General features: G+C 40.6%; 1 protein-coding gene across 1 annotated transcript in view; it reads right to left on the bottom strand.

Annotated features, from left to right (window-relative positions):
* Positions 1–22,967, bottom strand: part of ulk4 (unc-51 like kinase 4) — an 84,279-nt gene that overhangs the window by 19,952 nt on the left and 41,360 nt on the right. Inside the window, exons 25-31 of the mRNA XM_069656585.1 lie at positions 22,790–22,841; positions 21,992–22,086; positions 18,851–18,902; positions 17,939–18,143; positions 16,284–16,376; positions 9,693–9,741; positions 7,201–7,291 (exon numbers count right to left, since the gene is read on the bottom strand). Coding sequence (XP_069512686.1) covers positions 7,201–7,291; positions 9,693–9,741; positions 16,284–16,376; positions 17,939–18,143; positions 18,851–18,902; positions 21,992–22,086; positions 22,790–22,841 — 637 coding nt within the window. The remainder of the gene's footprint in view (positions 1–7,200; positions 7,292–9,692; positions 9,742–16,283; positions 16,377–17,938; positions 18,144–18,850; positions 18,903–21,991; positions 22,087–22,789; positions 22,842–22,967) is intronic.

Here is a 22,967-nt window from a genome sequence, read left to right as displayed (position 1 = left end):
TAAGAAAAGCTGCCATTATTATACGAAGCGCTCTTTACTAAAACACAGAGACCAAAAAAGTTTTGAATAATTCTCTAAACTTTCCTGATATTTTAGTCTCCTATAAAACAGACAGAACAGCTGCATTATTAAAAATAACTTTGATGGTTTACTAAAGAAATCAAAGCATATTATCATATTGGGACTTTACATAAATAGATTTTATTGTCCCAACTGTTTGCATTACACATGCCTCCAGAGCAGAGACACATTTACATACAACAGCCTACAACATACACCAATCAGCCATAACAGTGACAGGTGAAGTGAATAACAGTGATTATGTAGTGACAAAGGCACCTGTCAGTGGGTGAATTATGTGAGGCAGCAAGTGAACATTTTGTCCTCACAGTTGATGTGTTGGAAGCAGGAAAACTGGGCAAGCGTAAGGATGTGAGCGACTTTGACAAGGGCCAAATATTGATGGCTACACGACTGGGTCAGAGCATCTCCAAAACTGCAGCTCTTGTGGGGTGTTCTCGGTCTGCATTGGTCAGTGCCCACCAAAAGTGGTCCAAGGAAGGAAAAACGGTGAACCAGTGACCGGGTCATGGGCACGTGGGGTCCGAAGGCTGGCCCGTGTGGTCCGAACAGAAGAGCTGCTGTAGCTCAAACTGCTGAAAAAGTGAATGCTGGTTGTCGGTGAAGGTTCGCAGTCGTCATGGTAATTCTAAGATGAATCCAAAAGGCAACTTGACTTAGTTGAAGTTCTTGACTTGGTTTGAAAGAGGTGTCAAGGAAGCCATCTATGTTAAGCTGAAAAAAACATCCCTTAACAGAGGTGGTGGCCAAAGACACCTATCATCCATTGACAATGCAGTGTTGAATTCTCTGCCCAATCAGCTGAGATCACACTCACACTCAGGATCATGTGAGCTTAACGACCCATCAACACCAGGGGGTACTAACAACTCTCAGTGTTACTGGGTTCACAGCTCACTCCTGGTTACACATCTATTAGCATACTACTGACCTACAGAGGCTTATATTTTTTGTCAGAACTGAAGAAGCCTTTTGGATGAGAGGTGAAAGAACTTCAACCAAGTCCAGTTGCCTTTTGGATTAAGCTTACAATAAATGCTGGTTCTGATAGAAAGGTGTCAGAACACACAGTGCATCACAGTTTGTTGCGTATGGGGCTGAGTAGCTGCAGACCGGTCAGGGTGCCCCTGTCCACTGATGAAAGCGCCTACAATGGGCACGTGAGCATCAGAACTGGACCACGGAGCAATGGAAGAAGGTGGCCTGGTCTGATGAATCAAATTTTCTTTTACATCATGTGGAAGGCCGGGTGCATGTGCCGGCGGGGGCAGTGTGATGCTTTGGGCAATGTTCTGCTGGTAAACCTTGGGTCCTGCTATTCATGTGGATATTACTTTGACACGTACCACCTACCTAAACATTGTTGCAGACCAAATACACCCCTTCATGAAAACGGTGTTCCCTAATGGCAGTGGCCTCTTTCAGCAGGATAATGCGCCCTGCCACACTGAGAAAATGTTTCAGGAATGATTTGAGGAACACGGCAACAAGTTCAAGGTAACTTGAATTGGCCTCCAAATTCCCAAGATCTCAATCCAATCAAGCATCTGTGGGATGTGCTGGACAAACAAGTCTGATCCATGGAGGCCCCACCTCGCAAATTACAGGACTTGAAGGATCTGCTTCTAACGTCTTGGTACCAGATAATTCAGCACACCTTCAGAGGTTAGTGGAGTCCATGCCTCGACCGGTCAGGGCTGTTTTGGCAGCAAAAGGGGGACCTACACAATATTAGGCAGGTGGTCATAATGTTATGGCTGATCGTCGTATATATAATTAAGGATACATAGTGTGTTACTGTCATAAGAGAGGTAAGACATTTTGGCAACAGAGGCAAAGAAAAGGCATCAATAGGGCCGAAGAGAAAGTAAAAAGATGGAAGTTAAAAAGACAATTTGAAGCATATCCAACATTAATTCCAAATTCACCAGTATTTTCAATTTGAGTCACCCACTGGCAGTTCTCTGTGGCTCTTCAGACCACCTGTCGACATTAAAAATAGTTCGATTTTTTCACATTGTCCATGCATTTAAACCAGCTGTACCATCAGAACAAAACATGCTGCTCACAGAATCAGAAATACTTTATTAATCCCCGACGGGAAATTCGGGCATTACTCACAAACCAAAAGCACAAATTGCTAAAACTTGGTGAGTCACTGTAAACACACAAGATCTCAGTGAGACTACTGATGTTGCTCATAGTTTTGACAACTGAAGACCACTCTTGTCCAATTGTCCATCTCAAATGCTCTCAAATGGCCATAAGTACACGCCCACTTTTAATTTGGCAGGTCCTTTGCAGGTACATATGAAATATTTTGGTATTATGACAGAGTGACCAAGTACTGTGCATGAGTGTTTGTGTAGATGCAATAATGAGGATTGATGTGACTGACACGTATGGACGACTGTGTATCTCTACAGCTTCAAGCAACTCAATCTTTGCTAACAAAACCATTTCCAAATGTCACATATGTACTTATGCTTAAACTGGAAGAATAATTTAGTAAAACTATTGTGCTCAGTCCTATCTTGGAATTTAAATAGGTTAAAAATAGACATTATACGATGCTTTGCAGTATTATCTATTTATAAACGGCTGTAGACTGAGTACTATTGGGATTCAACAGGATGGATGGCTCAGAGCAGTACTGTCTGAGCAAAGTAGGAAAGTAGTCAGGGGATGGAAAAACCTCCATTAAACTGAGAACATATGATTAATGTATTAGTTAATGAAGTTCAGTTAAAGGTTGTACACAGTTACAATAATGTGGCTTTCACCAATAATGTGTGCAGCATCTGGGTTAGTCTTCTTTAAGGACAGACTGAAGCATGGTAGTCAACATATATGTGTGCTCCAAGTGCACAAAAAGGTTTTATTATCCATACTGATGTGATCCTCAAAGCCTGCAACCGGTACACATCGGGTGGGAGCAGAAAAAAAACCTAGGACCTAACAAAGATGGACAACACCTGATTCTGTAGAGCACTCACTTTTAAGCATTCATGCTTAACCCAAAAAAACGGACTGAATCTACAAAAGCACAGCCACCAAGCTAACAGCAACTGTCTCCAATTGGCATTCAATTCACACAAAATCGTCCCATATGACTGTCTCTTCTGATCAGCTACACTTAAAGGTAACGTCCAGCCAAGTAAGGGGAACAAAAACTAATTAGTTAATTTAGTACAGTATAGTATTGTAATTAGTACATTTTAAACCATTTGTGAACCTTATCTTTATGTATCCAAGTTAAACAGTATAAAAAATGCAGTGGTTGGTGATGTTCTCTGAGTCTTTGGGGCACAGCTGCAAACTCTGTTGGCTTTCTGGTCCCAGCATTATCTTTTGGTGCAGTTGGCAGCCAAGAAGAACTTCTAATATGCACCTCTGTTTGATGGCAATCTAGCTATAAACAGCGAAATGGCATCCCAAAATGTTCAAGGGATGTTATGGACGAGGATTGTTTTACAGTGTTTTGACTGACTTGGACAATCAGCAGTATTTATTTAGGCCAAGTATAGTCTAAGTAAAGCAGCAGAGCTATGCTGAAGCTGCCTGTACAAAAAGCATTATGGGATTTTAAAGTAATAATCTCGAAGATTTTCATGTAAATAAATGTCTGTTAAGTCACTATCTATCGCCAAATGAGGTAACACAATGGTGATTGAGCCTATGGCCCACTGATGAAAGCCTTTGCATTTGCAGTATTACAGACTGGGTGTCTGGTGCGACTTTTACAAAAAAAATCACAAGCGGTGCCCAGTTAATGACACATTTCCCATCACCCAGCAGTGGTTGGTCTGCCACAGAGTGTAGGCGGAGCTAAGTGGCTGCTTTTCCGGTCTCTGCAAGTGTTGCGAGTAAACAGTAATCTACTATGGCTGAACAAACAAAGAAAAGATCGATGACTACAGATACAACTTCAAAAATAAGTGAACATCCAAAGAAAAAGAAACAAACTCGACGCTCAGATGAAGGCAAACAGTCTGAAAAGGAAAGCGACCGTCAGCGAGGAAAATCAAGAGTGTGCCCCCGCAATTACTGTTTATCGCTATAGGTGCCGCCAAAGAGAAGAAAACTGAGATCTTTGAGATTATTACTTTATAGCTAAGTAAAGTTGTGGTCAGGTTTAGGGTTTGGGAAGATCATCACATTAGTTATATTCAAATATCTAAATAAATCCACCACAGCATGATTGCTTATTCACACTGAGAGGTTGTTTTCTACCTTCCTTTTACAAATATTTATCAATCAATTACTTTGTATTTAGGGACTGAGATGTAAACTGCATGGGTATCAATGCAATCTATGCACAGCAAAAACTACAATATATTACATTTACTGTGTCTGATTGATTGTCATTATGTAAAGTTGTAAATCCAATGACCTCTTGGGTGCTGGCTAATATTAATATTAATATGGAAGACGGTGCTTTGTGGTATACATTATGCCAGGGGGCGTTCTTATTGATTGGACACATATGGACAAAGTGTGAAAGAACCATTATAGAATTTTTTAGACATCGTTTGGGGAAATGATCCTAAACCTGAACCTCATTTTAAATGGCACTTTATAGATGCAAGTTACACAGTAAGTAGATAACACCGGCGCAGAGGCAATTACCTAAAAGAATCCTCTGAGCTTCAACAAGAAGGTCAAGAGAAATAAAAAGGATTGGTGGCGGATCAAACCGAGAGAGGGAACTCAAAGACCTTCAAGGATTCTGCAGACGTATGGATCCCCTGCAGACTTCTTTAATTAATTAAAGGATAACCGGCTTAAATTAACTGACACCTTGTCAGCATGTCAGCCTGAGACGAAACTCAGGAGTTGCTCAGGATGCAAACACTTCTGAATTGTTGGGGGGAACTTTTGCTGCTTTGCATGCTCTAGATGTGTCCATTTCCTTATCAAATCACACAGTCTGCTTGTCAGCGTGCCAACAAAATGAGTCTAAAATTCACTGCGAGTAGAGAAGCTGCGGGCTTCATATCCTTATATAATCAGATTACAACCATGACTCTCCACATTAGTCTGCTACATGTTCACAAATTGAAACCGAGCCATCCAATATCATATCAAGTTAAAGAACTTTGTTTAGGAGAGGTCTAGTACTCCCCCATCTAGTTATTCTCCCCCTCTCTCCCTCTATCAAACTGTCACTCATTTCACCCTCACATTTTCTCCTCTATTATCTCATCCCTCCTTCCTGTCCTCCTGTTCAAACGCACCACATTGTTTCTCTGTGTTTGTTCCTCTTTTTCACCTCTCTGCTACCCTTTTTACCTCCCATTTTACTTCCCTGGCCTTATCATCTCCTCCCTCTCTCTTCTCTCTCATGCTTTTTTTGCCATCTCCTTCTTCTTTCTGTTGTTCTTTTCTCCCTCCCTATCTCTGCCTTTCTCTCTCTCTGCTCCCTCTGTCTTCATTCCCCAGGGGGTATTATCTCAGTCGGAGGCAAATCTGCCCAATTATAAACCTCATCTCCTCTCTTTCTCTTACACACACACACACTGGGTGCTCCTGCATCCTCCGCCCCCCGTATACACACACATCTCCTCTCAGTCTCACGCACACACGCAAGCATAAGCACAAACACATTCACAGTGGAAAAAAAAAACAGCTCCCTATTTTGCTCTTCTTCACTGTCTATTTCACTGCCTCCTAACACACACACTCACACAAACACACATACACGCATACATGCTCACACACCACCCTTCTCCTCCTCTCTCTGTCACACCTTAAAAAGCCAATTATACACGCTTCCTCCCTTCCTCCTCTTCTCTCCTCCTCTCCCTCCTTTCTTGCCATCACCACACTGATCTGGAGTGAACCACAACTAAAAGACGAGAGAAAGAGGAGAGGGGAGGAGAGGAGCCTGAAATAGAGGATAGGAGGAAGGTAAAATGGTAACAAGGAAGGAAGGAATTAAGGGGGTAAATGATGAAGATGAGTTGATTGGACAGTAGATGGTAAGAGAAGAGGAAAAGGAGGGACAAGGAGAGATGGAGAGGAGAGGAGAGGAGAGGAGAGGAGAGGAGAGGAGAGGAGAGGAGAGGAGAGGAGAGGAGAGGAGAGGAGAGGGAGATAGCGTTAATTGCTAGTATTAGTGCTGGGTTGACAGTTTCTTGTTGAGAGGAGAGCTGATTGGACGATAATGATGCTGACTACTGAACTGCCGCACTGCTGACCCAATGGAAATAGAAAGAGAGGAAGGGGTGATTGTGGTGGTGTTTTTGGGGAGGCAGGGGGTGGATGGACAGAATGAGAGACGAAATGATGAGTGAAAGACAGACAGAAATGAGCAGAGCCCTAAATAGAGAAAGTAAGTATTATTGTGCATGTTCATTGCCACTGAGAGTTCCAATTACAGAATTGAACTGTGGAAGACTTGCATTCACAAACACACACACACATAGATGCACATACATACACACAGAGGCCTCGAATTTACCTCATTCACTTTCTAATGCTAGATTTAGGCTGCAGCCCATCAAACATTAGCTATGGGCAGCAGGGCCCAGTACTTCTGCCTAATTGAAGTCTTAAATCCCAAACCAGCTCCTGGTGCTGAAATGGACCGAAACAGACCAAACTTCTGAAAAATGTCCTCACCCTAAGACACACACCATGAATGTGACTTCCCCCTCTGGATCCACTGCAATCAATTGCAATTGACAGGGAATTCTAATATTATTGAGTTTAACCATAGCTGAAGGACAAAAACACTGCCTCACACACACACACACACACACACACACACACACACACACACACACACACACACACACACACAGAGCCAAGGTTGTTGACCTGAATAAGCACAATGCTGCAGCAGGACAGCAGGCTGGGGAAAACAAGATGTCAACAAGTAACATGACAATAAGTGATGCTAACAGAGTGGATACGTGATACAGGCATGCTGTGTCGTAGGGTCAATGACAGACAGGCCTCTGGGACTCACGTTACTCACTTACTAATAATAGTGCTAGTGAAAGAGGCAGTACAAAACAAGAAAGGGAGAGAAAACAGGAGGTTTGTTTGTTTATCAAAGCAGAGAAAATATAAGTCTTCCCCTCTCTATATAAACCTAATGCAGACATACTGTACCTTGTTGGTATAGAGGCTCCTCTCCACTGAGATTACACAGCAAGGCGACTGCATTCTGGATCAGCCCACTGTTAACATGACTGCTGTTTGCCTACAGGAAGTAGGAAAAGATAGGTCAGATAACAATATATTGTACTCCACATTTTCACATCTACTGTCTAACATCAAACGTACAACTTGAGATAAAAACATCTAACAGAAGGTAGTGGAATTCCCCACATGAGGAGCAAGGGTTATTGATAAAGCAACATTTCTGTCACAGACTTTAATCGCACATTAAACTCATAACACAATTACTAGCACCTGTGTGCTACACAGCCATGGCTGCAACAAATGATTAGAAGTGAATGAGTGCAGGAGGGAACGACTGTTAACCTTTCCAGTTACCTTTAAACTCTAAGTCGTGAAGTATGTGGTTTGGGTCAGACCTAAAGCTATGGTAATTGAATGTTCACTCAAATTCAGACATAAATACTTAAACATAATGTACATATTGAAAATACCTTTATACTTGTTAAACAACCCACACACAAAATCTGAAGCGCTGATTCCAACTTCCTCTATGGGCAGTGGCTCAGTCTGTAGGGACTTGGCTTGGTACAGAGTACAAAGTTATGACTAGCTTGAGAGTTGTTAGTTCGCCTCCTTGGCTTTGCTGAGGTGATCTGAGGAGGATTGAAGGAGCACAGACGTCTGCCTTGTTACTCCTCCATGAATGCATTTAGTTCAGTCCTATGTGTACATGTGATTATTTTGGGTCTATGTGTGAAATGAACAATATCAACTGGTTGTAAAAGAAGTTTCCACAAAAGGATAATAATGAGGTGATGCATTAAATTAAAACAGACAAATATTTCTTCAAGTTTGGAGACACAGAGAGGATTTTGATATTCCATCTAAGAGGAATAATACGTTATACAATAATACGGTACAACATTGAGCAAAGGATTAAGTTAATTCTGTATAGTTAATGGTGGTGTAGGTTTGACCTATGATAACAGATTAGTTTTGAGTGAAACAAAGAGCAAAGCTGCAGTCTCCTATTTCCTCCTACTTCTTCCCCTCCTTTGCTTTTCCTCCCATTACTTTCTACCTTTTCGCTCTCTCCTCCCTACAAATCTGTTTCTCCTTTCTCCTACAGTTATTCACGTCTCCTTTCCCTCCTGCCCTCATTTCACTATTTGATCCTCTCTGAGATACACCAGCTCTGCCTGCGGGCTCTGTGCGCATCAGTGTGATCTGTGTACGTGCTGATAAGCCTGCCTGGTGCTCATCATGTGCAGTAGCCTGAGGCTGAAGACAATGACATCAATTTGCACCTAGGACAACCTGCCCGTCAGTACCAACAAATGACAAAGCTAATCTATTTTGATCTTTATGGACTAATAAACTGTGAAAGGACTATCATGTACATCACAGAATACAAACCACCTTACAAAGAGCAATGAGCAAAGGCAAACACAAATGAACTCAGTGACTCACTGTACTGCACCCTACAGAATTAAACATGTTTTTGTGGTGTATCTAAAGAATATATAGCATAAGTGTGTTAAAAGTATTTGATCAGTCTGTGGCCTCATCAGGCACACCGACCCGCCGGTTAAAGCACCCTGGTCTATCAAGCTTCCTGAAGTCCTTTCATGTCTGCAGCAGAACTACTTCATCATCTAGACAAATACAATTAAGCGAGTTTCTCCATGACAAGTGTGATCACCAGTGACAGGTGAAATCAATCCAGATCACAGCGTTTCAGGCAGCATAAATCAATCCAAACGTGTGCAATACAGACTGCACTAATGGATCCTTACATGAGTGGTTCAGACAGGAGTAAACAATCAGGAGAGGAGTTAATCAGGCTGTTGGAAAGCAGTGTTTAACATTCTGCATCAGCTAGTCCGGGGCTGGACAGGCAGCCATGCAGAACGCTGATTATTAAGCGAGTATGTGAGCGGATGTGTGTGCGGGACGAACCCTAAATTGTTTGCTGCAGCACAAGTGTGTTGGTCTGCTGAAAACAGATTGTGCTGTATGAGCGTTCATTAGATAAGTGGGTATGCAAAAAAGGGTCAGGTGAAGTAAATTGTTTACTGGAAGCGTTGTTATGCTCGGCTGATAACAGACGAGCGCTGTGTGTTTGTGTGAGATCTTAATAGTGGAGTCCATATTCTCACTCTATTAACCCTTCCTCCTCTGTAAGGCTGACCTGCCAGTCAATTACACCAGCCCTTTAGGAGGTCAACACCACTCAGACTAATTTGCATAAATAACTCGGGAAGGGCTTCATGGAGCGACGGAGAAGAAGGCTGGAGACGGAGCATTGCTGAGCTGAAATACAATACAGCAGTAATGCAATAAAAAACACAACAGATTGTGATAACAGAGTTTGATTTACTGTAGGACAGACTGATTCCATGACTGACTGAATGCCCAAGTGATTCACTGATTGGCTGAATTAAAACGGATTCATTGATTATGTGAGATTGGTTTCTCACCATAATGAGTTGAAGGACCGTTGGTAGGATCCTACTGTGTTTGATCAACCTGAAAAGGAAAGAGAAAAATACATATTGAAGCAGAGGTAGAGAGACGAGTGTGAGAAATTAATTCAATTTAGAGGCAATTCAGCGGCCTGTTCACGCATGCACACACACACGGCTGTTTCATCTTCATTAAGGTTGGAGTTCCGCTACAACGACTTCTGCCTGGTAAGAGCGCAATTGGGGAGAGAGGAGAGGGGAAAAGAGGAGATGTGTGAGAGCAGATGAAGTGAGAGGAGGTGAGAGAGGAGAGGGAAGGACTCGGAGGGAGGAGATGAGGGTTAAAAGGAAAACGAGGTAAGAGGAGATAACATTTGGAGGAGAGGAGAAAGGATGTGGAAGATTAGGAGAGGGGGAAAGATTTGGGCAGAGAAAAGAGGGAGGACAGAGGAGAGAATAGGAAACAAGGAGTGAAAACGAAAGAGTGACAAAGACGAATTCACATAGTAAAATTAGAACCAAATGCCAAATAGAGAGAGTGGAAGAGAGAGGGAGAGAGATGGATGTTTATATGGGTGATGACATTTTGTCCACTAACCCATTAAGGTACTTTTATTTGCAATCAATTACTGTGTGGTTAGAGTGGCAACAAATATCCACGCACACATGACATGTACGTGTGTGTGGGTCTGCTATGGGAACAAAGCCAGCTGAAGTCAAGCTGGTGTTAATATGCTGTAGGTAACAAGGCCCGTCCGCTGATTTAAAAAATCTGTCTTCATTTTAACCAGGATTTATAGCTCGTCCAGCAGGCATCAGGCCACTTATGGAAATCTTTGTTTAAACAAGCTGTGCCATGTGTCATACGCTGAAGACTTTTAGCTTAAACACTGTTCAACCTTTGAGTCTTGGAACAATATTAGAATGACGGTGTATCAACTGGAAGTCGTGCAACTTTTTGCATTTCCATATCACTGCTTATATTGTTTTATTAAGTGTTTTCTTTTATTCTTTTCCTGACCTGAGTCCTTTAGCTGAAGTCCTGAAACATACCTTTAACACAGGAATAACTACTTTGAATAATATAAACAATAATCAATGCTGGGAAAATATTACCCTCACTGAGCAGGACCATCATCATCTGAATATTAAACGGTGATTAACTGCATCTGGCAGTGCTTAATGTTTTCAAGCAAACGTGCTTCAGCAATATCATTGTACAATTTCACCAATTTATGCATAATGTGGCACATATGTTTCCTTGAATGAGTCATTCCATTCTTGTATTACAAAAATGCTGTCCTAAAATAGATATTTTTTTGTTTAATGCTTCATTCTTGAGGTCTGTAGTACACCCCTAACCCAGTGATTGAACAGAATTCAAATGCATTGAAAATATCTTATCATCTATACTGAGAGCAGGTAACTTATAGAAACATGGAATTGTGGACATTGATCATTCGGGGAGGGAATCGCAAGGTATCTCACGATACGATACACGATACGTGCCCCACGATAACAATAATATCATGATGATTACATTAGATTCTTTATTGTCCTTTCCAGGAAATGTGTTGCCTCAGTGTGTACAGTGCATCTCAGACACATACCATGTGCAAAATGAACCTAACATAACGACATGACAGCATTTTCCCCTCCCTTCAGTTACCGGGTGGTGTTACAGCACCCGGTAATGATACAGCAATTATGTGATAATTTATATATTGCAAGACGATCATATAATGCTGCATCACGGTATCTGTTTAACTTCTTCTTTGGCGAATTAATTTCTGCTCATGTTGCCCTCATTCATGTCTTAAGCGCCACCGTGTGGAGTCATGAAGAGTGCCAAATATGTGTAGATTAAATTATCGTTATTTGGTGCCAGCCTATCGATAATTGCATTGCACGAGTCGGTACAACGATGTATTGCTGTATTGATATTTTGTTCCACTCCTATTGACGATATCTATGTTGTTGCTTTTTTTCCTGCCTTGAATGATTTCAGGACTTAACAATGTACTGTATATGCAGCTCTCTACCCTGTCTCATGCCCTTTTAAATTGTTAATAAAATATGTCTGTGCGTGGGTGTGTGTGTGTCTGAGTGTGCCATTTCTGTGTTTGTGTTTGCAAGTCTGATGGATGGCCTCCTATTAGGAAGGTGACAGGCTGAGAGAAGAGAGGACAGGCCAGGCCAGCACGACATGATAAACTGGACCACCTTTAAACTAGCAGCTATGCATCAATAAACACAGTGCACAACACCAGAGATCCAACGAACCAGGCCACAACAGACCACCTATGATACAACACAGATGAGACATTTGTCATACATCATCAGCATTCGCTTTGTAACATATTATATTATGAACAACCAATGAGATAGATTAACCTCTGCTTGACTACTCATCTAACTCAGCTGTCAGCTCAGAAGCTTCATCTGGGATCATTTTAAAAGGGCAGTGTGGACTTTGTTATTTCAAGTAAAAAGCTGATATACAGCAAAAAATCAGGTGCTTATATCTTAGCATTTGGAAGCTTTTGTGAAATATCTGCTGTATATCACAAGGTACTAGAAAGGTTTTCCCTTGAGGTTTCCTAATTATTTATAATTGACCCATCTTAATGAGTTTGTATCATCTTTAAGAATATTTGAAATATTTTCCAAGCACTTGTTCACACCAGAGAGGGTCCAGTGAAACAGGCTGATACATGTAATTACAGACTTTTAGCTTAAACACCCCCTCCAGTAAAAATCAAGTGTTGAACCTTGTAAACATCTCCATGCAGTGTTTTTCATGTGCTGACATATCAGGGACAACATCAGCAGTCATCTCCATGCATGGGCCTGTCTACTTTTAAACTGCAGTGTACCAAGGACAGGCTGAACAACACGTTTTCAGATTGGCAGGTTTGAGACGTCACAAACCTAAGGAGCCAATCCCGTTAATGGACGGGGCTATGCATATCGTTACATGTAACCTATGGCAACCACTTCTGCAATGCGCGAGCCAGCTGTAACCGTCATCGTAATTTATGCAAACTCACTACTGACAACTAACGTTAACATTACTACTACTAATTGCTACATTTCAAGCTAAGTTTCAACAAGTTGCCACAATGGCAGAGACGTGTTTTGTTTTTGTGACAGAGGGGGCGATTGTACATTTGCATAGTGGGCGGGGACTATGCAGATTCAGAAATATTTAATTAGGGAGGAGATGAAGATGCCTTGGGAGGATTTTTTACAAGGTGATTAAACGTATTTTGCAATCAAAATAATTCAGACACAATTTATTATTTCAAGCAGAGCATTTTATACGTCTTAAAACATGACTGAAGCTGGTCCTTAAGAATATCTTAGAATGTTTTCCATGCATTTATTCACACCAGAGAGCAGTCCAGTAAAACAGGCTGTTACATGTAATTACACAATTTTAGCTTGAAATAAGACCACCTTAATGTTGCTAAAACCAATGATTCCTCTTTATTCAGGATTAGAGAGACTTAGGTGTCCAAATCCCTTTAGCAATATGATGATGTCATGGTTTTGAGAGGTTAAGAGTCAATCTCAGAAAGCAGAGAGCAGACAAAACACACAGTCAAGATTTATCAGCTGTTTAAGACAGAGATTTTACTAAGAGAAAATACTACCAGATATTTGATTGATAAATACGGCTGTGTTAAAGGGCCACAACACATCCATACACATCTGGCTGACAGACACATATAAGAATATTGAAACATACTTCAGCACACACACACACACACACACACACACACACACACACACACGTAACCACACAGCATAGGGTTCTTTGGCTAAAGGTCATAGTAAATGTAGTTGTTTGAAGGTGTGTCTGGGCTGTGATAATGCAGAGAGAAACAGCAGGCTGGCTTCCCAACGTTAATGTCCCCAATTTACCATCTAATTACCGCTCGGCTGGCTTCATAGCCACACTTATCTAACCAAGACCCAGGCAATTTAATTTCTGATTGTATAACCGCAGTGATGGAGGGAGAGCTGTGGAGAGAGGGCACAGAAAAAGAGAGAAACGTGGACTAATGTTAATAAATTAGAGATGGTGAGAGAAAGAGAACGAAGGAGAAGGGAAAAAAACGTCAAATATTGTTAATAATGTCAGAGGAAAAGGAGTGAGAGAAAAAACAGATGTAGAGAGAAGCGTGCTGACACCAATTTGAAAAGTTCACGTCACTCTACTTGTGTCAAGGAAAGAGGGGGATGAGGAGAGGTGGAGGAGGAGAAGGATGGAGACGAGAGGGGGTAATATAACTGATAAGAGCAGAGGGGGTGTATTCAGCGATGATGGTGAACTTTAAACTCAGGGAGGGATGGTTGGAGATGGAAGGAGAGTGGGATATTAGTGATAAGAGGTTTGTTGAGTTATTTTTGCTCAAATGATAAAATAAGTGGAGGCGACGGAAGAAACGAGGGAAGGACACAACAGAAGGTTAATAATGATGGTTGTAAAATAGTACTTAGTGTAAGTATGGATGAGCTACAATATTTGGCCGTGAAAATGTCCATGTCTTTGATAACCTTGTTATCCATGGAAATTGTATATGATCAAAAGGTAGATTAGCTTGCAACGTTTGAGGATACATTCTATTTTATTAAAGGGCCAGTTCGCCGATTTTCAACCTCAGTCCTATCATGCTATTATGTGGAGCTAATGCCATTATGGTGTAAAAATAAGTGCATTATCTCTCTGTGGCTTTGGAGGACGCTATCCGCTTCTTCAATGGGCCCTGGAAAACCTCTGCCAGACCACGTAAAACGTGTTATCTGGCGGAGGCCAGGGAGCTCGCTAAACTACACTTCCTTAATCTAGGACGCCCGCCTCCAGTGTCATGTCTCGTTCAAAATCGTCAGGTTTGAAATGTAGACTGCAGACCTGAAGATTTTTTAGACGATCCACCAGTATGTTCTCATCGTATTCCGGATTCTGTACCGCTCTGAGCCGTTGCCTGCAGCGAAACTGTAATATTTCACTCCAGCGTCTCTCGGAGGGACGCAATCGGAACAGGAATAGGAATAGGTATAGGAATGTAGAATGGGTTAAACCACAAGCTGTTTGTACAACGTTCTCCACAGCTATGGAACTTTTTCAAGTATTATTGCTTCTATCGATTACAGAGAACACCAGCTTTGACTGACAGTGGCTTTTTCCAGGGGTGAATTGCTCCTTTAAGGTGGCAAGTTCTTTCCTGATTCCATAATTTGAGTCATCTACAGAAGAAAAAACTGCTCTTGAGGGAAAATGCACCCGTGTCACCCCTTACTTTGCCTTTTATGGCAGGTGATGCATGTTGATTCATGCAATCTCAACCATAACACGTCATCCCACCTATCCTCACACACCCCCACCCTTTGTCAAGATTTTCCAAATGTCACCTTTTCCCCAAACTATCAAACTCAATCTCCCTGTGAGAAAAGGGCTCTATCTCTGTCCTACTTCCTCCTTCCTTCGTCCATTCTCTCTCTTTCTCTGCCTCCTCTTTTTTTCATCCTCACTTTCTGTCTTTGTCAACAGCAGAGAACAGTAGACAGATGACCAGAGAATTCAGACTTACTGACAGCTGCTGTCAGAACATATCTATCAAGCACACACGCATGTACACACCACACACACACACACACACACACACACAGGTGAGTCATCACATGGTTAGACGAGGGATCGACACATTGACTGTGCAAAATAACCAGGAACACATCATTAACTCTTGATTTCCGTGTCAGATGACTCCTTCCTCAAGATGTTCTTTTAAACTCCTGAATATTAAATTATTTTGACGTTATGCGATCGTAAATTTGACTTTGTGTCGTATATTTAAAGAGTGTGCAATACACTTTTTAACAAAGGGCTCCAGGAGTAGCAAGTTTACAAAGATATATCAGCACAACATGTCAAGTCTTTACTCATCTTAGCTGATACAGCACCTTATGCCTGCCGCTAAACTGATTACTAATGTAGAAAGCACCGGCGTTAAGAGGGGTGAAAAAGGTGTTGCTGAATGTAGATTAGCAGCAACTGAGCTGACGGTGCTATTAACTCTGCGTGCACCAACAGCATCAATAAATAAATCATCGTCTGTGTGTGTTTGTGTCTAATAGTGGGTAAATAAATCCCTGCTAATAGTGTGTGTTTGTGTGCGGTTGTGAATAAAAAACAGTTGGTAGTGATCCACAGTGCTGGACTGGGAATGACTGGCCTTGGCATTGAAATATTACGCATTGAGCGCTTAAATGTGTGTAGGTGTGTGTGTGTGTGTGTGTGTGTGTGTGTATGTGTGCCTGCTAGGACTACAAAACACTACCAAAGCTTGTACTTGGATTGCGAACAAGAAAAATAGAATCAAAGAATCTCCAGTTAATTAAAGTATTGTCCACATTAAATTGCAGTAGCTATGTGAATGAATAATGTATGTTAAAGGTGGGAGCAATTATAGTTTAATTTAATTATAGTCAAATTCAGCCCATAGTGATAATTCCTGGGATGGTACAGTTAGGGTAATGTCTAACAGTGTTTTGTTGTCTCCGTGTGTAGTTCAAGTGTAGCTGATTGATTGTGTACAGTACCTGCACATCTGCGTGCTGTGCTCAGTGAGCGATAGCAGCAGTTTGAGAGCGTAGAGTGGAATAGGCTCTGCTGCTCGGAGAAGAGACTCATACCTAGACACAAAACATGCAGGAGTACAACGTTTGGCTTTCTTAGTGTTAATAATTAATGTACTGTTCTGATCATTAGTAACAGGGTGTAAACTGGAACAGATCTGGGGAGAGGGGTGGAGAAGAGGGGGAGGGGAGAACTAGAGTTATAATAGGGGAAGAGCAGAGAAGAAAATTTGGAAGGCAAAAGGGGGAAAAGACGAAGGAAGAGAAATGGGGGCGGAAACAAAGGTGAACTAGAGGTAATACATGAGGGAACCGGGAGAGAGAGGAACATTTTGTTAGTTTGTCAGGATGAGCTCCAGTAAACCTTATTTGTAAAATGATTTGATGTCAACACTTCACTTTGATGTGATATTATCCCACAGAAGCAGGACGCAAGACACAAAATATTATATTAAACATAAACATATTCCTTAGTACTAGAGGTATCAATGCGTTATTATTATTACAGTACTAGAATCCATGGCAAACTGTCCACTGGTAAGAAATCCCCCCAAACATTAGATATAATAGATGAGAATTGGATTTAAGGAAATTTAGGCCCTCACTTCCTCTAAAGCTCAGCTCTGACATCATATCCTGCTGTCACTAAGGCAACCTTCACACTGCAAGACTTAGAGCTCAATTCCGATTTATTGCTCAGATCTGATTTTTTTCTTTGGCTGTTCATATTATTTTTAAAATGTGGCGAATATCAGATTACAGTGTGAACTGGTCACAGTCCTGAACTGACCTGCATGTGCGAAAGAACAGTAACAAAGGCACGCTGTCGTACGTAAACAAACATGTGTGCCATGGAAGTCAGCGTTTACGGTTTCATGCATACATTGATGTGCCGTGGAAGCGTGGAAATTCAACAGCAGGTGATGAGGAGGACGAGGAGAATTTTTAACTATGGCTTTTTGTGGAGCAATGGCTACTACAGTACAGAGGTGTGTGTGTGTGTGTGTGTGTGGACACGGAGTCAGAGCTGTCTTCCATGTTTATATTTACAGTTTGACTCCCGCCAGCGCAGAATTGTGACCAATGTTGATTGAGAGTGACGTAAAAGTCACATGAATTCTGATTTGACAGTTCAGACTCAGGTCGCATTGCAAAAAACTCAGACCTGTATCTGATTTAGGACCACATATAAAAGTAGCCCAAATCAGATTTGAAAAGATGATTTGTGCTGTTCACGCTGTCATGAAAAAAACAGACCTGAGCAATACAAATTTGGGCCACATTTGCCTGCAGTCTGAACGTAGCCTATGTTACAGAGGCTTATGTTATTCTTTAACTGGCAGCCACTTCTCCAGCTGTTTTAGCTTGAATATTGTGTCTATGTACAGGTTGTATATACCAAAACCTGGGGCTCTTGCATAAGCATACGACTAGGTTTAACCTCAAGGACCAGAGTTTGGTTGTCAAAGGGGGGAAAGGTTGGTTAAATATTTAGAGAACAATCAATAACAATGCCAATGGCACCATGGAGAGGGTAGCTTTCTCTTCCTACAAAAACAAAAAGTAAAGGTCGAAAACCAGAGAAACTGTTAAGTTAATAAAAAAACAGTCAGACCAACCTTGGAAGCAGAGATTTATTGATGAGAGCCAATATTTGATTAGAGGAGCTTCCATCTTCTCCTTCTTCTGCTGCTCTTCCTCCTTCCTCTCTTCCCTCCTTCTTTACATTTGTCCCTTCATCCTCCTCGTTTCCATCACTCTCCTGGACCAGCAGGACGAGACTGAGTTCGGACAGGACCCGCAGAACAAACACAGACCACTCCACTGAAACACACACACATGGACAGAATAGGGAAACAGCAAGTCAGCACAGCTAGTCTTTTTTTGGGTAATTTCTTAGTTACAATTAACACACTACACATAATATATTATACAGTATGTAGTACAAATACAAAGATGCTAGAATATCTACAAACTCAGAGGATGATTCAAGGTTAAAGTTTTTGAAGGACAACTTGGCATGACATGATAACAAGCATAATGGCCATTGGGTCAAAACAAAAACACTGCAGTAGTTCATTACAATGATGCCTTTAACTGGATAGCACAGTTCATTAATGCCGAGATTTTCACGACCTTAAATTCAAAGATATCTGGCTCACCATCTGGCCTCTTCTTTGCCATCTCTATAAACCTTTCTTCATTGATCTTTTTTCAATGTTCTTAATATGCATCTATCTCACTAACTACTTCTCTGGCTTTATGTACAGTATATGTTCCCTTTTAAGATTTGTATTTAGTATTTTTGCCTTCGTTTGAAAACAGAGAGAATATAAGTGGAAAGAAGGAAGGTTCAAGAGGCACTGCAGGTCCCCAGCTGGGCTCTTCTCTTCTACTCTTTCCTATTTGCCATTTCCTCTGTTCTGCTCTCTTCCCCCTCCTCCTTCACTCTGACATTTGCTCCTATTTCCACATCCCCTCCGTCTCCTTCTCTCTTCCCTCTCTTTAAAATGACCTGCCACCTCTCTCACCATTTCTGCTGAAAGCCAGTGTTGTCAGAGGAGGCAGGATGGCATCCACAACCTTCAAAAGACATAAATAGACAAACATATATATTTTTTAATGCAACATGTATTTTGGTCAGAATACTGTATAAAAAGCTGATTACCGACTCTAGTAAAGCATTCATAGTCTTCTTCATCTTATGATCTTAATGTTTATATTTCTTTTAAACCTACATGTTTTGATGCATTGTAACAGAGTAAGCTTGAAGCTGATTTTTAACTGCATTGTAGTGAATCTCCACACAACATCTCAGTGCCCAAACTTAACTTATTTCGTCAACATTCAGTTCAAATAGAAAATGAACTTGTAGGAAAATTCCTGGTAAAACTACTCACAGGCTTTTATATGTAAAAGTTCGTATTCAATCTCACTGTGGAAAATAAGCAGCACAAATATTATCAATAACTTGGTCTGATGTTCTCTCATCTGAGGGGAACAAAGTGTATCAATGAAAGCAATTTCAGCCTGTTTAATATACAGCAAATCTGCAAACAGGATATATTTTAACATTAAACTGAATAGAAGCCACTGTACTATATTAATTCAGTGGACATCAACAACACAGACCAGTGTTAGAGGATCAAATTACTATGGAAATACACTGTTGAATGATCTCTTTGATCCAACCTCCCTCCCCCCACACACACACACACAAATGTACAACAACAGTCAAAGCCCACTTTTAGGCATGAATCTGTATTGCATGAATTTGCATGATTACTAATATTACCATAGAAACAACACTAATGCTGAGTGAGTGTGTGAGGTCATTACATTGAAAGCCAGAGAAAGGAAACTACAAAGGATGTTGTCCACCACTTAATGGTGTGTGTATTAATATCCCCACCATCAAAAGACTGGACACAGTGTGTGTGTGTGTGTGTGTGTGTGTGTGTGGGTGGCTTGGTGCAATTTCCCTGAACTGTGAACTATGTGTGACATGTCCCTTCACTGTCGGAAATCCGTTTTGTCCCCATTTTATGTTGTTTTGCTCTCCCTCTACCTATTTTACAAGTTGTGCTAAAGACCATCAAAATAATACATAACCATCATAGCTTTTCTTCACTTTGCTTGATGGCATAACAAAAATATAAATAAATATAAAGTTTAAATTGTATCATGTTGTATATGTTTATTAATATGCTTAATATTTTGCCTTTTTCACCATTTGTGAATTAAAGGCAACATCTGGTCTTCTTAATGCTTCCTCTGTTTCTTCTGGTACACAAACAAACCTCATGTGTATATTGTTAATGAGAAAGGCACACAATTATTTTTTCGCCAACATACCTGCTTTGATAAAACTACTTTATATCATTATTTCGACAAATAGGCTACTGTTAGCATGTAGCTCCTGGATGCAGACATGCTTAATACATCTTGGCTGAATGGTGGTCACTGCAGCAGACCCAGTTGTAAAGACGATGTTTGCTTTTCTCTTTGTCTGTGAAAACGAGGAATTCAATTATTGGTAATGACTTTGTGTAATGACTTTTGAAATGACTCATTTGAATGTTAAATGAAGAGCAACAACCAGTCTGCATCTTCCATAACTCATGAAATCGTTGTACTCTATAGGCGTTTATACCAAAACTATGTTTCGATCTTTGAGAGAAAACTGTTTTTGGTGCTTTGTTTCTCTTCCCAATATTTTTCCACATAAACTCTGAACACTTTCTCTGAAAGTGTTTTTCTCTGAATTTTAAAATAAGCTGTTATAACCCTGAACATAATCAACCAATCTTTGTGCCTGCATGCATACTTAGTGCGATTAAAGTCAATTTTTACTTTTACTTTTATATATTTACATATTTGAACAAGATTTAGAAGTAAAATTGAAACCCCTATGCCTGGCTACCTGGCTAACGTTTCATTTTATGAAGGCACTGTCTTTGCAAAGGATTCATTGCCCGTTAACATATAAGCTTGTCTAATTATTAACTGGATTTCATGTATGACAGTCTTTGTATCGATCGATTGGTGTTGGTAAAGGGAAATGGATGTCAGTATAAATCAGTTTAAAATGACTCTGAAATGTGTATTAGAAGATGATATTTGCATGTTTGGGTGGTGTGATATAATAATGAAAGGACATTTGTCACATAATGAGAATTTCTCCTCATAACTATCAGTTTAACCAGGTAAGACCTACAAAGCTGAAATGTTTAACTTTTTAAACAACTAAAGAAAACATTAAACGATTAGGGCTTCAGTAAAACCAAAAGAGGGCTGTGAAGTAAAGTTCCTGCAAACTTTACTTTGCTAAAGGGATGATGAGATGTAAATGAACTCAAACACAACTGTGTCCTTGTCCAGCAGGCAATAAAAGTTAATCTGAGCTGGCTGGTGGTAATTAAAGTGTCTTCCTGTGTTATTGACTATCAGTAGCAGCAAGTTTCCTCTTTGCTCCTTTCCTCTATTCCTCATTTATTTTATTTTCTCTCCCTCTATCCTGTCTGCTTCCTGCTGCTCTCCACTTCCACACGTCAATAGTCATTAAACACAATCTCATCGTACCCTCCCAGGTACGTACATGCACACATACAAACACACAAACAGATCAGATGGGTCTCTATTGGTTCAATAGTTGATTAGTGTCTTTCCTCATAGCTCTCAAGTTGACCCTCTGTCCTCTGACCACTAATAGACAGGTTTAGTGGACTGAAAGACAAACTGAATATAAAACCTAACAACGATACCAGATGGAGAAAACTGGAATATTTATGGAGCCACAAAGACATACACCTGACAATTTCCATAGTGCTGTCTTATCTCTGTATGAATACAAAGCATCAAATATGTCACTTATTTCTTTTTCTAAATGAGTAAACTGTAACAAATCACATATAGAAATCTGACAGTTGCAGAAGTGTAACAGACTAACAGGATGACAGGGTGTCTCATAAGTCCCATTAAAGGTAATGTACTGACATTTGATGATTATCACAAGATACCGGTCCCATATATATTATTTTATATTTATTTATTAACTCTTTGCAGTGAGTCAACAGTCAGTCAGTCAGTCAGTCAGACTATTCAGTCATACATCAACACAGACTCACACAAACAAACATTCAGACAGCTCTGTATCAGATAGACAGACTTACAATATTCTGCTGTGGCGTGATGAGAGCATGGTGCTGACTCAGGACTTCCACGATGGACAGAGATGTCCTGATCAACTCCTCACATACCGCTGAACCTAACAGGGAATCAAAAATCCTTCAGCAACACTTAATACTGTAGTTATTACATTGTTATTCAACATGTGTTAACAAACTGAAGTTAAACTAGTCATTCTCTTAGTAATTGAGAACCCGGCCATCATCTGACGACGTATCCTCTGGGAGTGATGGTGAACTTTTCAGGCATTCAGGTGTAGCCAGCAGTTAGATAAGGACTTCAAGCCAAGACTTTCCTTTGTGTGCTGCATTGTTACAGTCCAATTAGCAACTTGAGAAGCAACAGTGTGTTCATTTAAATCTTGGTTCATTAAATCCCCCGGAGAAGTGCAGGTTCATCTCTTTCTGGTGAGTCTCAGTTTCACTGTAAATAGTAAGTTACACAGAGGCTACACTCTGCTTATTTCAGCGGTAAGAACCCGAAAAAGGAAATCGATATCTTGTGATTTAGTTGCAATTAATGGGTCTTAAGTTTGCTGAAATACCAACATCATGATGCAGATATTGTTAAAAGGAAAAATGCATGATTTGACAATTTTTTGAATGTATTGTTTTTTGAACGGAGGTCAGATCCATCATTTCTGATGCATTCGTGGAAGTGCTTAAGGGCTTTCCTGACACAGCGTCAATCGAAAAAATATCTGTACTAAATTCCAGTCCCATGCCTGCAGATTCTACATTATACAGAATCTGTAAATAGAGATCACTGAGGAAGTAACTTACCCAAAGCACTGGCCAGATTTGTTTCATTGGACTCTATAGAGATGATATAGTTCTGTGAAGAGAGAGGGTTTATGTTACTCTTATTGTCTGATGACTGAATGACTTTTGGCACAGTCAACAGCAGATATAAAAGGAAGCAGAGAAAGAAAGACATATATTATACTGTATAGTATATTAA

The sequence above is a fragment of the Semicossyphus pulcher genome, unplaced genomic scaffold (assembly GCF_022749685.1).
Source record: "Semicossyphus pulcher isolate SPU_LCO1_2020_fin unplaced genomic scaffold, fSemPul1.0.p SCAF_9, whole genome shotgun sequence".
NCBI lineage: Eukaryota > Metazoa > Chordata > Actinopteri > Labriformes > Labridae > Semicossyphus > Semicossyphus pulcher.
The sequence above is the reverse complement of the archived record's forward strand: the minus strand, read 5'-3'. Positions and strand labels throughout refer to the sequence as shown.